General features: G+C 38.0%; 2 protein-coding genes and 1 long non-coding RNA gene across 5 annotated transcripts; all 3 read right to left on the reverse strand.

Annotated features, from left to right (window-relative positions):
• Positions 1-304: 304 nt before the first annotated feature.
• On the reverse strand, positions 305-2,244 carry LOC121741843. Its single transcript, XR_006037939.1, has 3 exons — positions 2,234-2,244; positions 1,727-1,819; positions 305-1,584 (listed from the first exon to the last, which is right to left on the reverse strand). It is a non-coding gene; the product is annotated as an uncharacterized LOC121741843 (long non-coding RNA).
• Positions 2,245-2,897: 653 nt separating this feature from the next.
• On the reverse strand, positions 2,898-5,795 carry LOC121741842 (UDP-glucose 6-dehydrogenase 1-like). The gene is made up of 2 exons (XM_042134772.1): positions 5,683-5,795; positions 2,898-4,703 (listed from the first exon to the last, which is right to left on the reverse strand). Exon 2 carries the CDS (start codon positions 4,680-4,682, stop codon positions 3,240-3,242), a length of 1,443 nt encoding a protein of 480 aa, XP_041990706.1. The 5' UTR covers positions 4,683-4,703; positions 5,683-5,795; the 3' UTR covers positions 2,898-3,239.
• Positions 5,796-10,737: 4,942 nt separating this feature from the next.
• LOC121741507 lies at positions 10,738-17,251 on the reverse strand. Of its 3 annotated transcripts, none has more exons than XM_042134286.1 (10): positions 17,052-17,251; positions 14,693-16,100; positions 14,438-14,520; positions 14,048-14,178; positions 13,786-13,840; positions 12,406-13,655; positions 12,188-12,236; positions 11,868-12,097; positions 11,648-11,761; positions 10,738-11,323 (listed from the first exon to the last, which is right to left on the reverse strand). In XM_042134286.1, the coding sequence occupies exons 2-10, from the start codon at positions 16,038-16,040 to the stop codon at positions 11,092-11,094; spliced, it is 3,492 nt and encodes a 1,163-aa protein (XP_041990220.1). In that variant the 5' UTR covers positions 16,041-16,100; positions 17,052-17,251; the 3' UTR covers positions 10,738-11,091. The 3 variants fall into 3 exon arrangements, with proteins under 3 accessions (XP_041990220.1, XP_041990221.1, XP_041990219.1); XM_042134287.1 differs by having other exon boundaries at positions 12,406-13,643; positions 14,693-16,106; XM_042134285.1 differs by having other exon boundaries at positions 14,693-16,106.
• Positions 17,252-26,515: the final 9,264 nt, after the last annotated feature.

Consider the following 26,515-nt stretch of genomic DNA (forward strand, 5'->3'; position numbering starts at 1 on the left):
GGTATGTTTATATGTGTGTTGAGAAATGATAGAAAATTGATTAGAAAATGTACACAAAATATGTGGATGTGCAGCAGCCTTGTTTGAGTCAATGTTTCTCGCGATTTTGAAGTCTGATAAATCTCTAATACATATCATTCTCTTCGTCTTCGAAAGAGCTTCGCGTGGATATATTACACGCCTCAATCGGAGCTTTGTAGAGAAAGTTATGACCGTTACAAAAACTGCTCGCTGCTCGCCAACCCGTAACCCGAACGGGTCAGCCCGCCTAACCCGACAACCCGAATGGGTCAGCCCGAATGGCCCGATTTTAAATTCGGGCTGTGAAATTACAACCCTAACCCTGTATTTTTATCGGGTTATTCGGGCCGGCCCGCGGGTTCGGGTTACATTGACATCCCTAGCCAGCTCATATTAGGTACATATATGACACAATGGAAATGCCAAGACTACATTAATGTTTCCATTATTCACGGACTATAATAGCATCATGCATGTATATCTCCAAAACTTCATTGCCCTCTCTCTCTCTCTCTCATAATAAAGCATCACATATTATTATGATTAGACTGTGCAGGCCAAAAACACAAGTACTATATATCATGTGCTTACTATATTCACATGACTCTTGCTAACCTATATAATTACTGCATTCACTTATCGATGTTGGAAATATGATTTCGAGGGTTAAATTTTCAAAAGTTAACCACCAAACAGCTAACAGTTATTTGAGTGATGATCGGTGGTAGTATTAATTTACATAAAATCGAGTTTGAGTGAGTGAGAAATATTTGCATGAAATGATTTAATAAATGTGATATTGATTAATATGATTGTACTTACTCCATATAATATGAGGGGGGAAAATCAAACTCCACCTGATCTGCCAAGGCCTTGTCCATATACTTCCAAGTAGCAGGAAGATGCTCTTACTCAAGAACATGCAAGTTCAAGATAATATAAATTATTAGTTCGAGTATAAGAAGCCAATTAAGTTCCATTTAAGGGGCTGGTTATTGGCAGATAATATAATTCATAGTACTACATTTAGCTCAGGAAAATTTCATTAGCTGGAAAAGAAACAGTTTGCAATTTGTTTATGTAGACCATTCTAAAGTATTTTCACAAATAAATACAGATATTGACACCACAATTAATTACCTCTGGTTCAGCAATGATATATACTTGGAAGGGGGGTTGTGTCACTATGATTAGCCCCAGCAATGTGATTAATTTTCCATGCTAGTAACCGCGTGCACATTCTATTGTGATTCTCCACCACATCAAGAACATGTATATTCTCTCTAACTTGTTTACCAATCAAATTGATGCATAAACATTATGACATGGAAAACAATCTTTTGAGGGTTCTGAGATGACTGGACAGCAGATGTCACAAGCAGCAAGAACACAAAATGATGGTAAGAATGATCAAAATTAAAAAGGAAATAACTCTTAAGTAGTGAAGAATACTCATCAGTCAGCCTCGAGACGGTGAATCATCTGTGTGAATGGACTTGGGGACTGCACTGGCTCCATAATGTTTATTCATTAGTTCTCATCTCTCTTTCAGACCCTCTCAATCTGTTCAGCCAAAAGAGTCAATATATGAATAACTTCGGAAACAATCTATCTTACTAGAATTCAAAAAAAGAAAATGATGCAAAAATAAGGGTGTGCAACAATTATATTTACAAGCAATGCATAATGAATGCATGTTACTTACATTTAAACTACATTTATTAGCATGTCTTAAAAGAAACATGCATCCACATCCATAGGCATGAAGTAAGATTCCGAGAAATCAATGTATCCAACACTGCAGAAAAATACATATTTGAGCCAGAGCCAGAGCCAATGTTTTAAATATTAATGGGGAAACAGCAAATCTAGTAGTAGTAACAAATATTTGAGATACGTGTTGATGTAAGCTATATGTAATTCGTTGTTGAATAACAAATATGATATGATCTCCATTCCATGATATTATCAACCTACAATAAAATAAAGAGTGGCAGTAAGGTTGGTGAAAATATGAAGAGATGTACTAACTATTTAAGGAGAGGCAGAGTAGAGTCGTTATGGAACACTTATTAAAGCAAACAAAGTCCTTAATGAGCCCCAGTCATAGTAGAAACAATAAAAGATGTTTCAACTTTCCAAGATAGATTAATTCAGTCAATAGCAACACTAGTATATGATCAAGTTTAGAGAACTGAAGTGTAAACCAGACCTAGAATAGAATCATAAAGAAGCTTTGGCCCCGATCGTCTCCCTAATAATCAATTTAAAACCCAGACTAGTAAAATAAAAGGAATAATAAGTATCCATATTCCATATATACAAGGAAGGAACTATAAAGATTGAGATTTAGATGGGAAAGAAAGACCTCCAAAAACCACAGGAGGGTACTGCTGCTGCAAACCACCACCGCATCCACTTCTATGAATCAACATCCGACAAATAGCTCAAGTGATAATCTAGCATGCTTAGTACATAAGGCATTACAAACACTAATATTACCAAAGACATTACCAACACTAACATTAAGAAACTTAGTACTCTCGGCACCCAAAGATTTGCAGTGATTATTTTCATGTCGAACCAGCAAAAACCGTAGACCTGGTGGGTTCAAGCCGATCTGATTCACTAGTTAAGAGTCCGTAAGCTACAAATTAGATTTTTCTGTGAGATTTACCTTGTTAAAATACAATAATAAGTAAGAATAAGTAATAAAACTAACCTCAATTCTCTGGGTACATTGCAACCCTCCTCTTTCCACCATCTTCACTTACCTTTAACAACATTATCTCACTTCTCATCCCTTCAGCCCTCTATTTGAAAATACTTCCAATGTAATTTACACAACACAACAGAACACAACACTTCTCCAAGTCTTTTATACCAAATCAATAGTTAAAATTTATTTAATACTACTATGGAAGCACCATAAGATACAGAATCCGAACTACAGCGTTACATAAAAACTTGGAAGGACAGTACGTGACATACGATAAAAGTGCAACCTAACATCACAAGTGATAGACCCATTAGGAGAAAATCGGTAGAATACAAAAGTAATACCATCAATGATACAGTGTGAGAACCTTCTTACTACAGAGTGCAAGACACAAAAACCAAGACAGATCCAATATATAAATGACAACATAAGAAGCAAAGAATAAATTGTACTTCTCCAGCTCCAACGCAAAGCATCTCGTGCAACGCTCTGATGACATTTAGGCAACAGCAGGCATGTCCTTCAGCCATGCATCCAGTGGCTTGCCTATAGAGTAAACAATGAAACCAATCTCCCTGAGCTTTTCGACATCGACAACGTTCCTTCCATCGAAAACAAATGCGGGTTTCTGCATGTTGTCGTATATCCTCTTGAAGTCTAGCTTCTTGAACTCGTCCCACTCAGTCAGGATGCAGACGGCATGTGCATCCTTGGTAGCCTCATAGGCATCCCAGACGGTGTGAACTTTCTTCACTGTGGTCGGGCTCATTGGCTGAAGGTGAAGGGGGTGGTCCCAGTCAAACTTGTTCATTGAGAGGTCCCTCTGGATCTGGTCATCGGTGACCTGAGGATCATAGATGCTGAGTTGGGCCTTGTCCCCCAGGAGTCCTTTGCAGACATCAATAGCAGGAGTCTCTCTAGTATCACCAGTGTCCTTCTTGAAAGCAAAACCCAAGATGGCAATTTTCTTGTTGGCAACTGTGTTGAACATGGATGAGACAAGTCGATTGACAAATCGGTTCTTCTGGTAGTCGTTGATCTTGATTACTTGCTTCCAGTATTCTGCAACCTCAGGGAGACCATTGCACTCGCAAATATAAACCAAGTTCAGAATGTCCTTCTGGAAGCAGGAACCACCAAAACCAACACTGGCATTGAGGAACTTAGGGCCAATTCTGGAGTCTGTTCCAACAGCATATGCCACTTGTGAAACATCTGCTCCGGTGGCTTCACATAGAGCCGACATTGCATTCACTGATGAAATACGTTGGGCCAAGAATGCATTTGCAGCAAGCTTTGACAGTTCTGCTGACCATAAGTTAGTGGTGAGGATGCGATCTTCAGGAACCCAATGTGCATAAACATCCTTAAGTGCTTGAACTGCCTTGTTGCCTTCTGGTGTTTCCCTGCCTCCAATGAGAACCCTGTCTGGGTTGTAAAGATCTTTAATTGCAGTCCCCTCAGCAAGGAATTCCGGGTTAGAAAGGATCTGATAATTAATTCCCTTGCTGTTATGTGTCAAGATTTTTTCGATGGCCTCAGCAGTTTTGACCGGAACTGTAGACTTCTCAACCACGATTTTGTCAGATTTAGATACATCAGCAATCATACGTGCTGCACTTTCCCAATATGTCAAATCTGCAGCCTTGCCAGCTCCAAGACCCCGAGTCTTAGTGGGAGTGTTGACTGACACAAATACTATGTCAGCCTCAAACACATGTTTCTCCACATCTGTGCTGAAGAATAGGTTCTTGCCCCGGCACTGCTTCACTACCTCATCAAGTCCTGGCTCATATATAGGAAGTGTTTCACTATTCCAGGCAGTGATGCGAGGGACAGAAATATCAACAACAGCCACCTCAATATCAGGGCACTTGAGTGCTATCACGGCCATTGTAGGGCCTCCCACATATCCAGCTCCAATACAGCAGATCTTCACCATTGTTTCCGTTGTTATGGTTCCCTGAAAAGATTGCATGCAGACATTATGCCACCTGATCTATGTAAATGCAAAGAATCACCATAACTGAAGGCTATATTTCAGGTAGAGGCTGTTCATAAGTTAACAAGTTTTTAGAGAACCCTTGTGAAATGGAATATGACCTATCAGATCAATAGAAAATTCCTGACCATTGAAAGTCATAATTATAACAGCACCAAGAAGAAAGTGGAATGCATTAACCTGACTAAATTTAGCTCTAGTACCAAGAGCAACTGAGAATAGTATTGAAAATAAATGACAATGTAGGCAAAGACTTCCCAGATTCTGATTCTAGTAGTTTGAAAAAGTTATGACCATAAAGCTTATTCTTTTGGTTCATAATCCATGAGAACGAATACAGCATAACATCAAATTAATTGGCTAATCTGATCTGATTTGTATAACTCAGATCAAGAAGTACCAGTACCACTGACACCTAAAGATCACAATGTTGTCATGAAACAGAGATCTTACAATCCTCAGTAATTCTACAAGTTAAACTACAACAATTTTGGATAGATCTACGGTCTACCAGACCAACACAGTGTACTACACGGAATAAGCTATGCAAACCAATACTTTGAATTCACGTTAAACCATAACACAAGGAAAATTAAAATTATATTCCCTACTTGAAGAAACTCATCGAGATCTAACAAAATTCAGTAAGTATAGAAGTAAAGACCGAAATAAACGAGAGATCAATTGAGTTTAAACCTCAAATCACTATAATCAAGTAAACCGCTTGACATTAACGGATCAGATCAGATATAACCGACATCAATCAAACCATAAAAAAATCGATAAAGTTGATCGACAGTCATTCATCAACGAATTAAACTTGGACGGAGAGACAAAACCTCCACCGACACAATTCTGGCTGGTGATGTTCACACATAATGACAGAGATTTACAATCTATGAACAAAATGAAGTTGTGAATTCGAAATGATGAGGTTTACCTCTAGATCGCGCGTTGAGATTTCTGAGAGACGAGGGAGTAAGATATGTGGAATGTGAAATGAATTTTGGTGAATGCAAAGAGAGCGGGTAGCTCCTCCCTAAATAGTCGTTGATCTACCTCTGTGGACTCCATGAAAAGACGAAAATATCCCTGTGCGAAATCAGGTATCTACCCGTCCCAAATATCTGAAATCTTAGATTTTGAGTAAATATCGCATTTCATTATTAAGAATTATTTGATCACTTGAGCATTTGGGGGAAATTCAAACTAATTATCACTTGATAAGGTAATATAAAATTTAACTCAAACTCCATTTATCATCGAGATATGATATACTCATAATTTCTCAAGAAAGTAATTTAATGGCCTCGAGGATTTTCCATTAAAAGGGACCTATTATTAGCATTACTTTGTTCTTTAATAGTATAAGCCAAATCCTTTGGTCGCTTCATGGTCAATTAACTTAATGTAAACTTACGGTTACGTTCCACTTTTTCCAGGCAAATGTATATTTTCTGGAAATGCATTTAGCATTATGCATATATCTAAGTCTAACTTCTTATTTATTGGAAATTCTTTACTCCATATTTTAATATTACCTCCACCTCATTCTAAATGGAGCAATTTCTGTTGGCATGAGATTTTATGCAATTTTGTTTTATTAATTTAGTGTAAAGATTAGAGATAATAAAGCATGAGAGCAAATTATGATTCATTTTAAAAAATGCGTCAATTAGAATGAGATATTAAAAAAATAAAAAATAAAGTACGCCAAGGAGTATATTCTTTATTGTTGTTTTGGTTTGTTTGTGAATGACTACTCTATATACTTACTTACCCGGTGTTCAATGTCAATGTGGTTTATTAATTAATACTCTCTTTCTCTCACTTTAAGTGTCTTAATTTTCTTTTTGAGATGCTCCACTCTGATTGATATAAATATTTTCAATTTTCATTGTCTCTATTTAATTTTCTCTTTATTTAACTGGTAAAATAAACCCGTATAAAATCTCCTAAGTGGATAGTAGTATGTAAATCAGTGACTTCTTAGGACAGTGGTCAGTGGGTATTATATATGTTGTGAGATGAAAAGGTGAATTACTCTTCAGTATATTAATCAGATCACCTTAGAGAATTAGAAACTCATTAAGGTTTAGTTTAATTGGAAAATAACAATTTCTTTGTCTACCTAATTACATTTAATAAGCTGAGTTTAAAGTCAACTCTTATCTATCACTTGTGATTCCCACATCGTGATTCGTGAAACTCAACATAATATCGTGAATAGGTGGCATGTAGCTCGCAGAGACGTAGCGCAGTTGGCAACGGATGGACAAATCTTGCTGCAATGAGCCTAGCTTCGAATCTCACTGCTATCGTGTAGTTGCTTTCATCTCTCAGGCACAAGTGTGAGTCCTTGGGAGATGGGCTTCTGGCGGTCAGTGAGTTAAGGTCTCCCCCTTAACGGGCTACTGCGTACCCTGATTGAACCCCCTCACATGATGTCGGGCAGGAGTGTGGGGGCCGCCAAGGCGGCGAAATCGTCTTTTTGCTGCAGTGAATAGGTGGCATGAATTTTTAGTACTACGTATTATACTACTTACACATGTACTAAAAAGGAAAGTCTATATTCACAAAAGAAATTATTATGGTGTATATATATATATACTATTAGAATTTGATTTATTGCTACATTCATGTCAGATTTTAGATTTAGACATTTGAGTATTTGCATGGTCTTTTTAAACTCACAACCATCCAATTAGTTGTACCTCTTAAACTGGGGAAATTGTATTTAGAATCTTATACTTGCACCATTGGTAGGGTACTAGGTACTACTAGCATATAGTATAATATATAAGCAGGATTGTAGGCGTTGATTAAAATTTAGGTTTTGCAAATTCAATTAACATTAATTAGAGGCACATTGTTTGACTTTAGAATGAAGAAACCCTCCTTTGCGGAATGTTTAAGCCACAATAATTTGATGCATCAACAGCTGACTCCATCTGTCGGTTTAAATCCTCTATTGTGCTACTTATATTTTATTCTCCATGTCGTTAATCCAATCCCAATTTTGTGGATTCCTCTAAAATCTAAATATATAGTACCAAAAATGGCGTCTCCAATAAAAAAGTATATTTTGTGTCTTTGTGAGTGGAGAAATTGTAGATCTCCTATTGAACGAGAGATATTAGAGAGTTTTTGTTAGTAAACAAGCAAGAATTTATGTCCTTATGAGAGTGCAAAATGTATGAATCTGTTTCTATAAATTAAAATTGTGAAGAGATCGGATAGGAATTAAGAGCTTGGTTGACTGCCCAGTTGGAGTCGTGATTTATTAAAAACATTAAACATACAATAAACACTGGTTTTAAACGAACCAAAGCCTGTTTCTTCAAGTTTTTATTTGGGCTTTGGCCATCTCGGGCTTATATTTTATTGGCCCATTTTGTTTGCATTACATTTTTTGACATTTTTATTTATTTCGGTTTCCTATTTTCACATTTTCCTATATGAAAGTTTTATTAGCAAAGTGAGACATGTTTTCGTAGGAAAATTGTGAATATGTGACGAACCATTCAAAGAATGTCACAAACGTTGACGAGGATTAAAAGGAGTAGAGAGGTGGATGGAGCAACTAGCTAGAAGGGAACTCAATTTCCTAGTTGCATAAAATAGTCATTTATAACTACACTCCCAACAAATTAAAATATAAGAGTCGGTTATCCAAATCGATATTGTTTATTGGAAAAAAATGTAACAATGGTGATTTGATGATTCCACAACTTCACATGTACGTTAATACATTTCCTGCAGCACGTATCTTGTGTCCTTTCGCAGAGCAAATGCTGCTGAGCTAGAACATATACACAAATATACTACATCCGTTCCATAGAAATAGATCATAATTCAATTTTCGTTCACCTCATAGAAATAGTTCATATCCATTTATGACAATCTTTTTTACTTTATCATTTAGTCTATTTTGGAAAGTTTCAAGATATTTGAGTCATTTTTATTTGTGGCAAAAAATAGTTATTTCTCTCTTTATCATTTATCGTTTATTCTCTCTTACTTTATTCACTATCTACTTAATTAACACACTATTCTTAATCTCCATACCGAAAAGAACAGCATCTATTAACAAGGAATAGAGAGAGTACTACTTTGACTTCAATATATATATTATCTTGGATACTGATGATTAATATGTATTAGAAATTAAGTGGCTAGTATGATACTTTAGAGAATTATGTCTTTGTACACCGAAGATAATATTGTCCCCAGGGAATATTTATAAGGTTTTATAGTATAGAACCTAGCTAGTTGGAGTTTATTCATTACAATAAATAGTTGTCTTTCAGAACTCTAACACTCTTTCGATAAAAGAAATTAATTATATTAAGCTGGTCAGCAAGCTTAAATAGTCATTGGTCATCAAATATCTTAAACACGTGAAATAAATAAATTAATTTAAAAGGAGTCCGAATCATGGTAATCTAGACCCCCATAGAGAGATTTCGATAATCTTTCAATCTCTCAAGTTGTGATATTTTCTCATTCTTAGGTTTAGAGTTTAGTGTTTTATTGCTCACACATTAATCAAACTTTTGTAGGGTTATTCGGTGCGGGCTATTCGGATTATAATTTTTCGATTCTAACCCTAATCCTTCATGTTTCGGGCTAACCCGCCGGACTAATCGGGCCAAAGAAAATTCAACATTGCTTCGTTCCAATTTTTATTTCATTAAAACTTAGAATTCGCTTCCACTACCTCACATAATAAAGTAATTGAACTACTTAATCTTCTTTATTTTGTAAACAATATATTATTATAATGATTACACAATTATTGCACTCCCTCCGTCTCATGCTACTCGCACATTTTTCTTTTTGGATCGTGAATTAAGAATCGAGTAATTCGTGTCGTTAAATAATAATTTAAATGTAATAAGAGAACACTGTATTCTAATATTATAGTATTCTAATATTATAGTAATAATTAAATACGATAGTTCTTACTTGAAAATTTGAAATAGAACTAGTGTAAATAGTTTAGAAAGAGCTAAAAAAGAAAGGAGTGAATAACATGGGACGGATGGAGTATAAAAGTGTGTAGCATATAACTAAACTCTCCTGTGTTCATTAAGATTTCTAAAATAAATTTATATTGAAATGTTATATACATAAAATTTATGAAAGCAAGAACTAATGAAATTATGAAAGCACTATATTCAAAACCAATCAAAAATTTATTTTTATTTTAATCGAAAAGTGTAATCCGTTGGGTTGACTCGCAACTCAATAAGGTCAGCCCGCCTAACCCGCCAACTCACCGCCAACTCAATCAGGCTGGTCCATATATCCCGTTTTTTATTCGGGTTGCAAGAATATAACTCTAACCATATAATTTTTTCGGATTATTCGGACCAATTTACGGATTTCGAGTTGAATTGACGTCCGACTTACTGGTGGTAGGAAAACAAAAGCACATAAAAAGGACATATTTATGAAAGACACAGATTCAATGATGACGTTAACTGTCTACTGTAAGACGCCAAAAGCAAAGAAAAGACAGGATTATTGTAGAAGCCTGTGCCCAATCCCAAAACATTATTTTCATGCACAAAATTGACCAACAATTTGTTTTCTTGCTTTACTATATGGCACGAGGGAATGCCAAAAGCTCTGTCGCTCTCTTTCTCTCACATTAATTTCTTTCACATACGACCCAATCTGATACTCTTGTGAAGCTGACAATAGTGACGAGAATCTTTGTGTCATTCAGTTATTATCAGCAGATGGATCTTTGAGGTTGCTGATGTGGCGCCAACCTTGTGTATCTATAGATAGAGAATCAGAATCTAGTACAGAGAAATCCTACTAAAGAGGAATTCTTTTTTTGTGATCTCAGCCATTTTTATGCTGACAATAACATTTGGACTGAGGTTCTGGGCCCACAAAATCTATGTCGGAATTAAACAAACATCATGAATTCCAACTGTCAAAAACCTACATATACACTTAATTGAAAATGGAAAGAGTGACGTGCGAAATGGAGAAAGAGCTTATTATAGATAGGTCTAAAACTTGCACAGTATATCAAAAGTGAATTCATACAAATTCACTACTAAATCCGTACATTTTCCTGCTCCTACATCCACCTAACTTTTCATGCGGATATACAAACATCAATATATTATCCTATTATATATAGATATACACTTTCTCAAAAATTGTGAACGGATCCACCTTAGATTAGAGGTCACCTGGTCTAAACTTGCATTCACCTCCGGGGCATTTTGTCACCTCTTTTCGACTTTTATATGTCAGAAAACTGCAGATCTTAATATAAGGAGACGAGGAATCATGGCCGTAGCATAAGTTTCTATTTCGTTCCATATTACAAACAAAGACAATCAACACTTTCTGGTAATATATTAGGCATTGGATGCCCTGCTACGTATCTTTGAGGGTGAGTTTTGTGCAAAGTTGATGTGCTGGAGGAGGTTTCCGAACCTACTGAACTCGGCTGTGCCCTGATGTGGAACTTCGCGAAGCGGTTGATGGTAGAGAATTTCTCCATTTCCTGAGCTTCCACTTTGATGTCTACAATTGATAGGCTTTTTTCCAGTCTGCATCATCGAATTCACATTTTCAATGCTTGTACCAATGTAAAAATATGCATTGAATCGAGGGGGGATGTTATGCGAAAGCAAAGTCAGTCAAACCTATAGAATCAAGCTCTTCACATACACAGCTTATAATGATCCCAAGGAAAATGTAAGGCAGAGGTAATCACATTTACTACATGAGGGCAGTCACTAGGGTTACAAATCAACAAATACTGATTTCATTTGTCATCATCAGGCAATTTCAGCATTAGTTCAGTTAAAATATTGCTCACATGATCTACATTCATGTAACATCGTGCAAAGAATAGTAGATTAGGTCCCTACCTCATTAAATCACCTTCAAGCTTCTTCGTTCGACAAACAATATCTTCTACAACTTTTGAGAACTTGCAAGCACCAGTTTTCCTTGAAGTTTCTGGTTTGTCATGTGAATCCGACCTGAACATTATAATAGCCAATATGAGAACAAATTTGAGGTTAGAAAATGAAAGTAATTCTCAGTGAGAGAGAAAGGAGCAAGCATAAAAACAAGTGCAGCTCTTACTCATCCATGGAGTTGGGAGGGAAATGGCCAGTCAAGCTACATGCATCTCCTAATGTTAATCTAGCCGCATAATATGCTAGATAATCAAAATTTGAACTTGAATCCATACAAATAATAACTGATGGTGCAGGTCGAAAGATTTGTTGCATAAATTGCGTACAACAAATCAACCGTCTTTTTGCTTGAATCACTGGGTGCAACTCTTCTACAATTTCAGCCTCAGAAATCACCTAAGATATTGGAGGGTAATGGAATTACTAAAAGATGATGATCCATAGACATATCAAGTATTTCGGAATTTATAAGCAGGAGGACCTCACCTCTTCTTCTCTTTTGTTTGCAGCTTGTGCCCATGATAACTCAGCAGTGCTGCCATATAAAAGGAAAGTACTGAGATTATACGTTGATAGTTATTCATAGAAATAAATCTACATCAGACATTTAATTGGAATGATAGTGGAAAAAGGAAAAGAAATCAAAGGTGCCAATTATCAAAAACTGATGCTTCAGTGATATGGCAGTTAGTAGGCCTAAATACCTGATATCTTGGGGCCACAACTGGTCATTATTAATTTCCTTGTGCCAGGGTACCATATTAAATGCAACAAGTTTCCGTTTCCTCCGCAATGTAACAGCTAAGTTTTGGTGACTGGCATATGAAGGCAACATAGAAGGGGGGTTTAATTGTTTATGCAGTACAGGGTTCCTAGATGAAGGTGAAAGTAACCCATTTCCTTGACTAGCATCAGCCAAATTTACTTGCATATTCAAACTGTTATCCTGCAAGGTTCCATGAGTCATTTCAGAGGATAGTTGTGTGGCCTGAATTGCAGCTCGTGAATCATATATTGGCAACCTCTGTCCGTTCTTCAAGGTTTCAGACTGTTTAAACCAGGATTGGACCATCGGCAAACTGATACGTGATGGATGTACTGCATTAGAAGGTCTGTTACTGCCAACTGAATATGGCGGTATATTATTTTGAGAAAGCATACTCTGCTGGAAATTCGGTTGGTATGATGTCAACAAAGTTTTGTCAGACTTATAATCTTGGCCCCCTTGAGCAGGTTTCCACCCTTTACTATCCCCAGATGAATATGTGTCAAGGAATGATACTCCACTCAGGTCAGTTTTTGCTACACCTTTGTTTCCAGAATCCTGTCCACTCAAGAACAGCTCCTCGAGATTGGCATTTGGATGCTGATAATTCACACTGTCATGTTTAGGAGGAAAGCTTTTACCATCATCAGTCATCAATGAACCAGAGCCAATAGAACCTGCATCCAAGCCATGATCTCTAAGATGTTCATGCTTTTGAATATTACTGCTGAGGGATGTAGAGCTATTTATATCAGTTGACCCTTCATGAATAGAACTTCCTTTCTCTAATCTCTGATCAAGCCCAGCTAAATTCCCTGAATATTGTTTCGCATTGTATATTTGTTGAGAATAATTCTGGTAGTGCTGCTCATTTGTAGCTGCTGAGCTAGTCCTTGTAGTGTTAGATGCTAAATCAGGGGAGCCAAACAAACTAGAGGAAACTAGAGGGGAAGATGTATCTTGCTGCAAGGCCATACCCTGCCATTGAGTATGTTGCCCCATCCGAAACCCCACATGCTGCAGCCTATCTGATGTCAAAGAGGGTTGTGCAACAACCACGTTCCCAGAAAGTGGGACTTCAGCATTTATGCGACTAGGAACAGGTGAAGGTGGATGCTGGTTTTCAACATGATCATTCACAATATGACTTGATAGAGTCGTTGCACTAGAGGCTGCCTGCAAAGGGAGCTAAGAGTTTATATTTTAGGGAATGTAGGAGTTAGTTTCATCTATCAATGAGCAATCTGAAAAATGTCATCTCCATCCTGGAGGACCTGGAAAGGCCAAGATTAACATGAGAAATATTTGCTTTACCAACCATGGATAAGGATGAGAAAACTGAGTGTGTCTGAGAAGTTTGAGGTTCCGAAGGCCTGCATGGTTTAGCAAAAGTTGCACCATAAGTATCACTTAAACCAAATGTCACTTAATCAGAAAAACAAATGGAATAAACAAAAAATTATTGAGAATGTACTAGATTTTTCCACATAATGTGATATTTTTTAGATGTTTGCTAGTTTTCAGGTAGCATACAAAAACTGGGGTACAAAATGATTTAACACTGATGATGCGGTAATTACCTCGGAGCAGTCATGTTTTCACTAGGACGTTCCAAATGAACATTTAACACTGATGATGCAGCTTCCATATTAACTCCAGAGGTCATAATCTCTGGATGAACTGAGTAGCCATGAGTGTTTACCTGGTTCACCTGTAAGAACAACATAATCGCTGAACTTTCAGAGGAAAAGGAAACTGAGCTGATAAAGATCTTCGATGAAATTAATATGCCAGTGAATATGGTCAGGTAATCTAGGTCTATGCAAGTAAGAACATCTTGACCTGATTAAGGCCATCTAGGCATTCTTTTGCTTTGCCACTCAAATACAAAGACATCAAAATAAATTTGGTTGATAGAGCAGAGAAGAAATTCAATTAACAGGACACAGAAAAAGGAAAATCAAGTTAACCTGATCGTGTTTCTTTTGGATGCCGCCAGACACATGATGCGATGTACTCCCTTGAAGCCAAAAAGCACCTTTGAATTCTTGACCTGGACAGAGTCGAGTTTCAATGCAATTTTCCTATGGGACCAACTTATGTGTCTTAACTTCAATAAGGAATTTAGATGTACGCCTCTCAATCACAATTACCAGTCAAATTCTGTACATTCTAATTACAGTATGAAAACAGCAAATCCAAATAGGAGAGTAGAATATTATTACCTGAAAAATCATTGTGTGGCTGGTTGCCACTAGTGCATGAAAATAGGCTAGCCTCGCGTGCATCATTATTTTGGTTCTCCCTATGTTGACCAGGCCACATGTTTGGCAATGGCAAAGATGTTTGAATAACAGGGGTCCTTCCACTGGGAAGCTTCTGTTGAGAGTTACAGTCAGCTAACATGCTCGTACTTCTCGGAGAGTTCTGAGTAGTGGCATGAGAAGACTCAGAATAATATTCTTCTTTCTGTTTCTGATACTCATAACCCGGTTGCTGAAAATTAGCAAAGCTGGAGTTCATATTGAAATTCTGGGCCATTTGCTGTGGCTTTGACCTAGGAGAGACAGCATTTGGGGAGTTTCTGTTAACCCAATAATTTTGCAGCCTTTTGCAATCATTGGATTCGGGATTCTGGGAGCTCAATCCACTCCATTCTTCTTGTACCCCAGGATCATTTCCAGAAGTTTCTTCGAGAGCAGACTGCATTAGAGCGCTCCAGCTACCACTTTGTATAGAAGGCGATCCATCCAAGTCAGACATGTTTTCCATCATACCTGCAAAGCCTCCTGTGCTCACTTTGCTGCTTCTTCTGAACGATCCCCAGCTGTCATCATCTGTGTTATACAAGATTTTCTGTTCCAATGGGTCTAGAGAATCATCCACCACTGACATGCCAAAGTTTGACGTTGTTCCAGCAGGAAGCCCACCCCAACCTGGATCTTCATGCCTCCCTTCAAATTCTAGAGCTGATGCATGTCCCTGCATTCTAGTTCCTTGCTCGGAAAAGCTTCCAGACAAACCTGCACTATGTAAACCTTCAGTGGGAGCTTGACCAAACAAGTCCTTCTCTTGATTAGAATGATGAACGGACACATCTGTCATGTTGATTTGATCAGCAGGCAAATTGAAATGTTGACTCATGAATGAGTTGCTGAAGCCTGAAGGCTGCATGGAGACCATTCCCAAAGGACTACTATTGGTCGAAAGATTAGACGGGCCCTGAAGGTGAGCATACTGATTCAAATTCTTGTCGGGGTTCGGAGTATGATTCCCATATAAAGATAGGTCCAACTGAGGCTGAGACAGGCCAGCAGGACTTCGTCCAAGTACTAATCCATTGGATCCACTGTGTTGCACCATGTTACCCGTCATAAACATTTCTGACAGATCCTGCATTGGTGTTCCATTGACAGTAGGAGAAAATTGACCACTTGATGACTGTTTCAGTGATGATAGTTGATTTACGTAGTTCTGGTTTCTAGCATTGGTCAACTCCTGGAGTTGTTGTCTTCGCTGCATTTCCTGCAACTGCTTAAACATGATCTGACGCTGCAACATCCTTTCATTCATAAACTTAGGTATCCTCACTCAAGTCAGGCGAGCCAGGGGTAATGTATTTGGAATAGCCAACTCAAACTGCATCCAAATACAATTACATTGAGACAAATGGCGACTACAAACTTGGCAAAGTGCCTAAGAAACATGGCTAGGAAGGGCACAAACAAGATACGACCAAAAAGTCATTCAGAGCTCAATAACAGCTAAAAAGGTGTTGATCAATTGGACATATTAATAACAAAAAACTAAAGCGTGGTTACTCTAATCGACTGGATATGTCTCTTTCGTGATCGTTTTAGTTCCATATGACATGATTTGCTGTTATGATGAGCATCATTCTGACATAATGAACTTCAAATGCCAACAGCATAAATCAAGACAAATGTAATAAGTTGAGAATCCATCAAAAGGGAATAGGATATGGATGTACAATAACAAATTTCTTGACAAGGCATTTCCAATAACAAAGGCAACAATAGCCAAACTTTAATGCTGTTATACTTCTCTGAAACTAAAATCAGAAATATGCACTAATTTCTCTAATTACTACCAAATAAAAACAAAAGATAACTAAGGGAAAAGGGAAAAAAATGAAAACAGTCTCACACTCATCAAATTGCCACAATAAAAACTGAAATTAATTCAGCTCTTTTAAAAGGAAGCAACTACCGCGACAGAATTAAACATGCATCAGCAACAACATTTTTCCTTGAGGTACCAAATTCCACTAGCGGTTTCATTAAGACTCCTTGCATGTAAGCAGACTCCCTAAACATTACACATACAAAACCCCAGCTAAAAATTTACCCCAAACCCATTGCGACAGATCGAAATTAGGAGCAACGCACAAACAATCTCAGCTCAAATTACACACATCACAGCTTTAATACTCAAGCAAGCCCCAAATTATACAATCTCGGGCAGCGCACGAGCACGAAAACCAGCATTAAAATGCAACTTCGGCCGTTTACAGAGTGATCTGAGCTAAGGTAATCGAGTGCGATTAATTCTCTTGCAACTTACTCCGAGTAATTCATGAAATGGAAGATCAAATACTGCAAATTTTGCTCAGCTTCAACTCTCATCAAATTTGCCGACGTCTTTCTCTCCCTACATATGCATAAGAATACATATATATAATTAATGTGTATGCATAAGTGCTCCACTATTCACAGCCTATTTTCTCTCTCTAAATAGTAACAAGTGTTGTTTTTGGTTTATGAGAGAGGACTCTCAGATAATAATGCCGATAATAATTAATAAACAAAAAGGAAAAAACTCTTTTTAAGTAAATAAGCAACTTGCCCCGATCCCGAGCCTCAGATTCTGAGCCAGGCTCGGTTTCGGCGGAGGCGAGAAATTTCTCCGTGGTGCCGGGGCTACGGTTGAGGTAGAATGTCAGCCGTAGATATAGATATTTGAGATCATATACGGTTATGATTTAAAGAGAGAGGTTGATTGCTGCAGTCGGTAGGTATATAGATATAGGTGAATAAGGAAAGCGGAAGTGGGAAACGCGCCCGACGTATGCGCGTGAACTATCATTTTTTTTTCTCTGTTTGAAGAACTCTATAAAAGAATACTTAGCTAGCTTTTAATGTGAAAAAATAGAAATTGAAATAGAAAAATAGCTAAAGAGAGTTGTTTTTTATTCTTTAAATACTGATTACGGTCTTTTGTAATATTATGTGTTTCCCGCCACCGTTTGAGCTTGTATTAAAAAAGCTGTAACTTTTACCGACTATTTTTTTTAATTAGTTTTGATGCATTTTTTATGTCATAAAAAGAATAGTATTCTTTTCTTTATGAAAATAGTTTCATTTTCTCATTTTAAAATATTTATAAAAAATAGTCTCAATTTTAGAAATAAAAAATTTATCTCTCATACTTTATCCCCTTTTTTCATCTCTTTTACTTTATCTCTTTTTTCTTCATATACTCCATCTTACTTTACATACTTTTTTATCCTTTTCTCTTATTTCATGAATTTCCTATTAAATTCTGTGTCGTTCACAAATAAAATTATTTTTTATGAATGGATGGAGTAGTATTAGGCCATCCACAATGAGGCGGACGATAGCGCGCCCGATGCATCGGCCGCGCTATCGTCCGCCACTGTGGCTCCGTGGACGACGGACGATGCGTCGTCCGCGCCCGACGCTTGGTCCGCGGATGAAGCGCGTATGATAGGGCATCGTCCGCGTCATCGTCCGCCCACTGTGGGAGGCGTGGACGATAGCGCGGACGATGCAACGCATTTTTGTTTTTTTTTTATTTTTTAAATTCGAAATTTGTCTATTTAAACCTCGATTGTCATTCCATTTTTCATACGAACATCTCTCATATCTCTCCAAATCTCACAAGCCAAAATGAACCACGACGACGACCGGAGTTCATCGGAGGACGGTAGTTCGACCTTGACTCGAGCCTTAAATGCAGCCGTACACGACGGAATGGCGGAATGCTTAGCCATAATTGAACGCGAGGAGGTGGCGGCGGCAATGACGGCGGAGCAGATCCCCAGGCCTATTCGACGTCGGAAGTCTGTCCGACGTGATCACGCCGCAACTCACGAACGTCTATTTGCGGACTATTTTGCCAAGCAACCACGGTGGGGCCCGACTGTTTTCCGCCGTCTATTTAGAATGCCTCGTTACCATTTTCTCAACATTGTCCAGACGTTGCAGTCACGCGATGAATACTTCCAGTATCGGGAAGATGGCATCGGCAGACCCGGGCTTACGCCGTTGCAAAAGTGCACAGTTGCACTCCGGCAGTTGGCCTACGGCACCATCGCTGACATGTTCGACGAGTACCTCCACGTCGGGGATACAACAGGCCGCGAGTGGCTGAAGAGATTTTGTAGGGGAGTTGTCGAGGCCTACAACGACACATATTTGCTAAAGCCGATGGCTGTAGATTGCCAGGGCCTAATGAGAAAGTACGAGAAGGCGCACGACTTTCCTGGGATGCTAGGGAGCATCGACTGTATGCACTGGGAGTGGAAGAATTGTCCGGCGGCGTGGATAGGCCAATTTACTAGTGGATACAAGGTCAACCACCCGGCGATGATCCTCGAAGCCGTCGCTGACTATCGGCTCTGGATCTGGCATGCTTACTTTGGTGTAGCCGGGTCGAACAACGACATCAACGTCCTCAACTCATCAACCCTCTTCACCGAGCAATGCAACAGCAACGGCCCGACCATCGAGTTCACTGCCAACAGGCGCCAATACCACATGGGGTACTAATTGGCCGATGATATATACCCACGGTGGCCTATTTTTCTAAAGACGATCAGCTGCCCAATTGGTGATAAGAGAGTTTTCTTTGCGCAAAAGCAGGAGGCGGCACGCAAGGATGTGGAGCGGGCATTTGGTGTGCTCCAATCACGGTGGTCAATAGTGAAAGGGTCGGGGCGTCTCTGGTTCAAGGAAATCCTCGCCGATGTCATGTATGCGTGCATAATCTTGCACAACATGATAGTCGAACATGAAGGTGGGAGCATCACCGATTGGACCGATGACGAAATTGCATCCAGCTCCTCCAGCACGGCGACCGCGCCCTCTGCTCGAGGATTATCGACGGGCTTCAATGAGGTTTTATCTAGACAGGCCTCAATGCGCAACCAACACGCCCATGCGCAGCTCATGAACGACATGATTGAAGAAGTGTGGGCCCGTAACCACCGTCGCTGAGTTTGCGTATTTTTTTGTAATCCGTATTGTAATGTATTAATTTTGTAAATGAAATGAAGGTTTTTTCCAATTTTTGTAGTTATTTAAATATTCAAATAGAAGAAAATGCTTAGGGCGAGGTGGAAGGGCAGGAGGATAAAATGCTGATGTGGCGGTGCATAGGGCGGGCTTTAGGGCGTGCCTTATGGCGCCCCATTGTGGATGGCCTTAGATTGGGTTAAGAGTGAATTATTAAAAAGCAGAAACTTTGCCCTAGTATTACATTAAATTGGTGTACGTTTTTATTTTATAATGAAAGTATTAAATTGGTTATATAGTTTTTTTTAAAATTAACTCCTATACTATAGATAGGAGGAAATTTACATGTCAAGAGGGCTCGAACCCGGCACCTCATGCAATAATGTCTAAGCTCCTTGCCGGTAGGACAAGAGCTTTGGACTAAATTGGTTATATAGTTATATAGTCATCTACAATTTATATAGTTATATAGTCTTCTATTGCTTTATAATAGGTCTCCAATTGGTTATATAGTTATATAGTCATCTATTGCTTTATAATAGGTCGGTGGAGAATAGTTTGCACATTCGTATAAGGGAACTCGAATCGGTTTGAATTATAATGATGGACACCGGGACTGTTAAAATATTAGGCACTCCTTTAATCAAGATAGTTACATAGTACTACAATAATTCAAAATTAGAAACTATTTGACATTAATTGCACAATAATTTGATTATTATATAAACGATAATTGCAATGCAATTATTATCTTTACAATGGGGTTAGGTATATGGGCTGAGGATCCATATTTTTATCATTTTATTTTTTACTATGCTGCTTTTGGTAATTTAGGGAATGTATATTTTGTTGATGACTAACCCTTGGATTCATAAGAAAAGGGTACGAGGATATTGACATTTAATGGACCTATGATAAAATAGAATGACGTTAGACATATCCATGGGTTATAGGGCTATCAAATCGGGTACCCGATCCCGAAAAACCCAAAAAAACGGTCGAAAAAACGGTAATTTTACCGTTTTTTGATTTTTATTTATTTATTTTTTTAATTCGAATTTTTTATTAAAAAAAATGATTTATTGCGTCAGCGTGACGAGGCCCACTCGCGGGCAGGCGAGTGGGCGTCACGCATGGCGCCGGAACGCGCCACGTCGCGCGGGTGCGTGGCGAGACGGCTCGCCATCCGTCTCGGCGGGACGGGACGCTCGGTGGGCTGGGGATGAGACGGGACGCTGCAACGCGTCTCGTCCCGGCGTGACGGGTTACGAGCCACCCGCGTGGTGCGTTGCGGGTGGCCTTAGAACAATGTTGCTATCTTGTTGCGTGTTCAAAAGTGATGGAGTTATGTTTGGACAATTTGGTGATCTTCCACTTTGACTTTCAGCCATCCTACAAGTTTGAAGTTACACATATCATATCAACAAGTTGCTTCATCAAATGAAGTCCAAAACAGCCACAAATAAATTCCAAATGAAGTCCAAAACAACAACACCACATTCAAGTCTAAAACAAACACACATAAAGTCCAAAACACCAAAACAAGTCCATCACAATCCACAACAGTCCAAACTCCAAAAAACAGCCACAATTTGAATATATAATGTGTTAGAAAGACCAAAACAGCCACATTATAATGATTAATGTGTATAATTCAAGTCCAAAACATATATATGTAATATGGTTGTTTTAGAAAGTCTAAAACAGCCACATTCAAGTCCAAAACATATAATTAAAGTCCAAAACAACCACATTATAATGATTAATGTGTATAATTCAAGTGATCAAGTCCAAAACATATATGTAATATGGTTGTTTTAGAAAGTTCAAAACAGCCACATTCAAGTCCAAATATATATGGCTGATTTAGAAAGTGTATAATTAACGACATGTACACAAGCATTATACTGTGTATAATTCAAGTTCAAAAGAGCTATAGGAATTGCTTAATTAGTTAATTAACTATGGCTATTTTAGAAAGTGTATAATTCAACAAATAAGCATAATGTAAACAAATAAGGATAATGCATGTATACCTTCTTCAATCTTCAGATGGTGGCAGAAGCGGAGGGCGGCGGTGGCTGGGAGGCCACTGCTTGGGCGGCCGCGGGCCGAGAGGGAGAGCCGGAGAGGGCTTAGCGGACTGCGTCTGCGTGAGGGAGAGGGAGGAGCCGAGGAGAAGACGACAAGCTCGTCGGTGCAGGCGGTGGTGCTCGTCGGTGGGTCGTGGGTGAGAGGCAGCCCGCAGCCGAGAGGGAGACAGAGTGAGAGTCAGACAGGGAGCTGGGAGCGGGAGGGAGTGTAAAATGTGTAATGTGTAGATCCCTAATTCCATAAATTCAAATTGATTAATTGAGTCAAAGTCAATAAGTAAATAATAAATTGACAAATTAAATAAATCATTATTAAAATTATATTTTTTTCGGATTTTCGGGTATTACCCGAAAATCCTAATAACCCAATACCCGGTCCCGATCCGAAACCCGAATTTTCGAGTATAGGGTATCCAATTACCCGATTTTTTTGGGTTTGGGTATCGGGTATCCAATACCCGATATCCATTTTGACAGGCCTAATGGGTTATACAGAAATTTATTTTCAATTGGGCAGCTTGTTTTAGGTGATTACAAAGCAGGGGAAAGTAACATTTGATTGCAACAATGAAAAGGCCACCGACGATACTTTCAGTAGCTCGAGGTAACAAGGTACCCCAACTAACTCCAAGGATTGCATTGATTTTTGCCGATGGAACAAACAATACAGATTCGACATTTTCAACCTGGCCACATGAACGGAAAATGGATGAAAGTGATATGTTCAAGAGGTCCAATGTGTGGCCTCATAATTATTGAAGTTAGCGTGTGCGGAGACTGTGTGTTCGAGAAATAGAGAAGTAAAATTTTTCTACAGGAGACAGAAACTAGAAGACACATAAATTGAAGTTGTTGCATAGTGATCTATGAGAACCATCGCATGTAAAGTCCCTAGAAGGTTCTGAGTATCATGTGACCATTATCAATTATTGCAACTGAAATATATGGTTTTATTTTCAAAACAATAAATTTGATGCTTTCACAAAGTGGAAATCCCTCATAGAAACTGAAATAAGGTTGAAGGAAAAGTGTTAAGGTCTGACAAGAAGGATAATATGAAGTTGAAAAATTCAAAAAGTTTTTTAATGGGATCGAATTCGCATGGGGAAAACAACATAATGGAATTACAAAACGTATGAACATTTTTATTTTATTTCAATTCTTATGTCGGCTCCATGTTATTTCAGCATGCCATCTGGTTTATTCAGCAGCTATCACCGCTGGAAGCCCATGCAGTAGTTCTATTGCGTAATCCCCGCTTGCCTATCTCACACTCTCAAAACATATTTGGTTTAGATTTCATATTTCATTTTCCATCCTCTATCTTTATTTCTATCTGTATGGATCAGATCACTTAGGATTCACTAATTACCGGGACCTCTTTTTAGTTATGTAACAACTGAGATGGCTAATCTCAGTAAGAACAAGACAATTACAGAACCATATATCACAACAAGATAAGCAGCAGAGTACAATTGCAAGAATTACAGAAACCCTAATCTATTGCTAAGACTTGACCGCTTGCAATAGTACCGGATACTACACTGCAACTCACCTGCACACTTACACACAAGTTAGTAATAACAGGAAATAGATCCTCTCGGATCTAAACAACAAGAAACTGTAATCGAAAGAAACTTGGAACACAAAGATCAGAGAATGGCACAGGTCGCACACACGACTTCACAAGGGTCAAAGACCTCCTCCGTCTTATCCAACAAGTCACAAGGGAGCACAGTGGGAACAATCGAAGCCCGAGCTAGGGTTTCCCGATTACTACCGCACGAAAGCCACCCCACGCGTTCACTGACTCGCAATCACAACCTAAACACCTCAAGAACACTCTAAACTCACGGATCTATGAAATCAACCGAAGATCTCCCCAAAAAAACCAAGAGAACGAACTCAACCGTTCGAATCTCACACAAATCTCCAGATCAACACAGATGTTGAGAGATATCACTCGATCCTCACTAAAACAGAGAAAGGGGTCATCGGAGGAGAAGATTGGACAAGATTTCAGAGAGAGAGTGAAGAATCTAGAGAGAAGCTGGAGAATGAACTCGAAGAGAGAAAGAGAGTATAGTGAACAGAATGAGGAGTCAAGGAGTCAAGGGAGAGAATAAAGACTCCAAAGAAACACACCTTGAATCCAACGGCGCAGCGCCGTGATCCGAGTGGAGGTAACACGTGGCAGCCATCGGGGTAACTCGCATAGGTAATAGGCCGAGTCCAGAATGGATCAAGACACCAATGTAAATTGGCCATCAAAAAACCAGCCCAGCTGATTTAATGAGTGAGCCCAAATGATCAGTCCATTATTCCACACTATCCATACGTCGACTTCATGCAGATATCTCTTTTCGGGGATGAGGCCGTAAAGTGGGTTATTAAAGAATTTTTAGCCAGATACGGTTTATAAAGTTGCGTTCCTAATAAGTAAAGATCCATCTATTTCATTGGAATTTTGGATACTAGAGAAAGTATGGATGATAAAATAGGTAAAAATATATCTTTCTTATGCATCTTTGTTATTGTTGTTTATGCTCATGTTAGTTCTATTGAGATATGTTAAATCTGTTAAATGTAAGCTCATAATTTTATAAACAGAAATCAAGCCTTAAATCCAAGCTGACTTATAGTTCTTTATCCTAGTACTAACTTCATTTTATAAAATAGAAACTTTTTAAATGACACGAGTTTTAATGCACAATTGGTATATTAAGAAAGAGATAGAAAGAAAAATTGATTGAAGTATTGTTACTAGACGAAAATGAAAATAGTTTCTAATTTAAAGGATGCATGTAATGCGTAATTTTGTACATACAATATAAATTGGTCTTTTAAATAAACATGTAAATCTAACATAATATATCAATGAATATTGATTACAATATTTCCTAATAATAGAATTGGTAATACTACTATATTATTTATCTATACAACTATAACTCATTACCATTTGATTATCTATGTATGATTAAACTGTGATGTTACTTTGATTGAAGGGGATGGTTACGACTCATTATCATATAATTATCAATCTAGGATTTAAGTTATTCAATCTCATAAACAAATATAATAAATATTCAATCATGATACATAATCTTTCGAGTCGAACTGTCATAATCTTCAAGCCGAACAAGAGGCCATTGTATTAAAATCGTTGGTAGATGAAATCATTCAGTCATACTTTGGTTATCAAATAGTAGGCGTAGTACTTATTTTTCAATGAAGTTGTTTGGCCATACTTATATTTCACCTAAATATATGTAACTAGGGGTGCATTACCCTCCTTATCACCCTCTAGTATAAAATATAGGATTAATATAATTCCTTGGATCTATTAATCTAATGGCTTTGATTAAAAGCATCGCCGTACATTATTATATCATTTTCGTACATTAAAGGGCAATTTTTGGTATATTACTATTACATGTTACATCATTTATATGGATTAGTACATTAACTTAATATATACATTAATGTGTTTTTAATGTAACATTATTGTGTTTTAATGTGTATGCCCCTTCTACATAATGTAGACTATAATTTATTGAATGAGTGTCGAAAGTTATATCCATTCCCCAAGGGTTTAGCAATCCATGAGGCTAGGGTGTAGTACTGACTCAGTAACACAACGTTCACTAAGGTAATCTTGTGGATACTATACCCTAGCCCTATGGATAAGTTAACCTTAGGAGACTGGAACTAACTTCCTCCGGTTAGTGAACGATATGTTAATATGAAGGTACTACACCCTGGCCCCATGGACTACTAAACCCTTGGTGAATTATGTTAACTTTCGACCCTAAGGGAATTAATACTATGCTACATTACTGGATAAGTGATGTACATTATCGTGGATATATCGTTCATTACTTTCCGACTCTTGAATTTGTGGATGCTATACTATACTCCCTCCGTCCACGAAAATAGGGTACATTTGTCATTTTTGGTTGTCCACGAAAAATAGTGCATATTAAAAAATGGAAAGTTTTCAACGACTTCTCTCTTACTTTTTTCTCTTTTCTCTTACTAATAATATGGACCTCACATTCCACTAACACTACTTCTCTCTTACTTTTTTCATTCTTTCTTATTTTTTTCCCTTCTCCCTTACTTTACAATTTCTACATTAAAACCTGTGTCATTCACAAAGTGCCCTATTTTTCGTGGACGGAGGGAGTACTATATAGCATCCACAAATTCAAGAGTCGGAAAGTAATGTACGATATACCCATGATAATGTATACATTATTCAATCACGTACGTACATTAATGTGTGAGACTCGTACATTAAGATACCATTTTCATACAGTAACATCATGTACTAATAGAATATGATGTACAAATATAACTTCGTCATGTAGCAAAGTCATATGTAGCAAAGTCATGTACAATTGTGCTTTACCATTTTTAACCTTTTCGATTATTTTATTAATTTTTAAATTCCAAGTGGCTTCCATATCAACCATCAGATCACACTTAATCAATGGATGCAATTAATTTTCCTTTTTAACAGTTTTTTACACATTAATATGAATACATCCCTATCCCTATCCCTATCCCTATCCCTATCCCTATCCAATTATGTAACATGATATCTAATTATGTAACATATATATACTGCACAATGTCCCAAAACTGCAATCAGCCAAAACGCTAAGGCACTATC

This window comes from Salvia splendens, chromosome 7 (assembly GCF_004379255.2).
Source record: "Salvia splendens isolate huo1 chromosome 7, SspV2, whole genome shotgun sequence".
In the NCBI taxonomy this organism is placed as follows: Eukaryota; Viridiplantae; Streptophyta; class Magnoliopsida; order Lamiales; family Lamiaceae; genus Salvia; species Salvia splendens.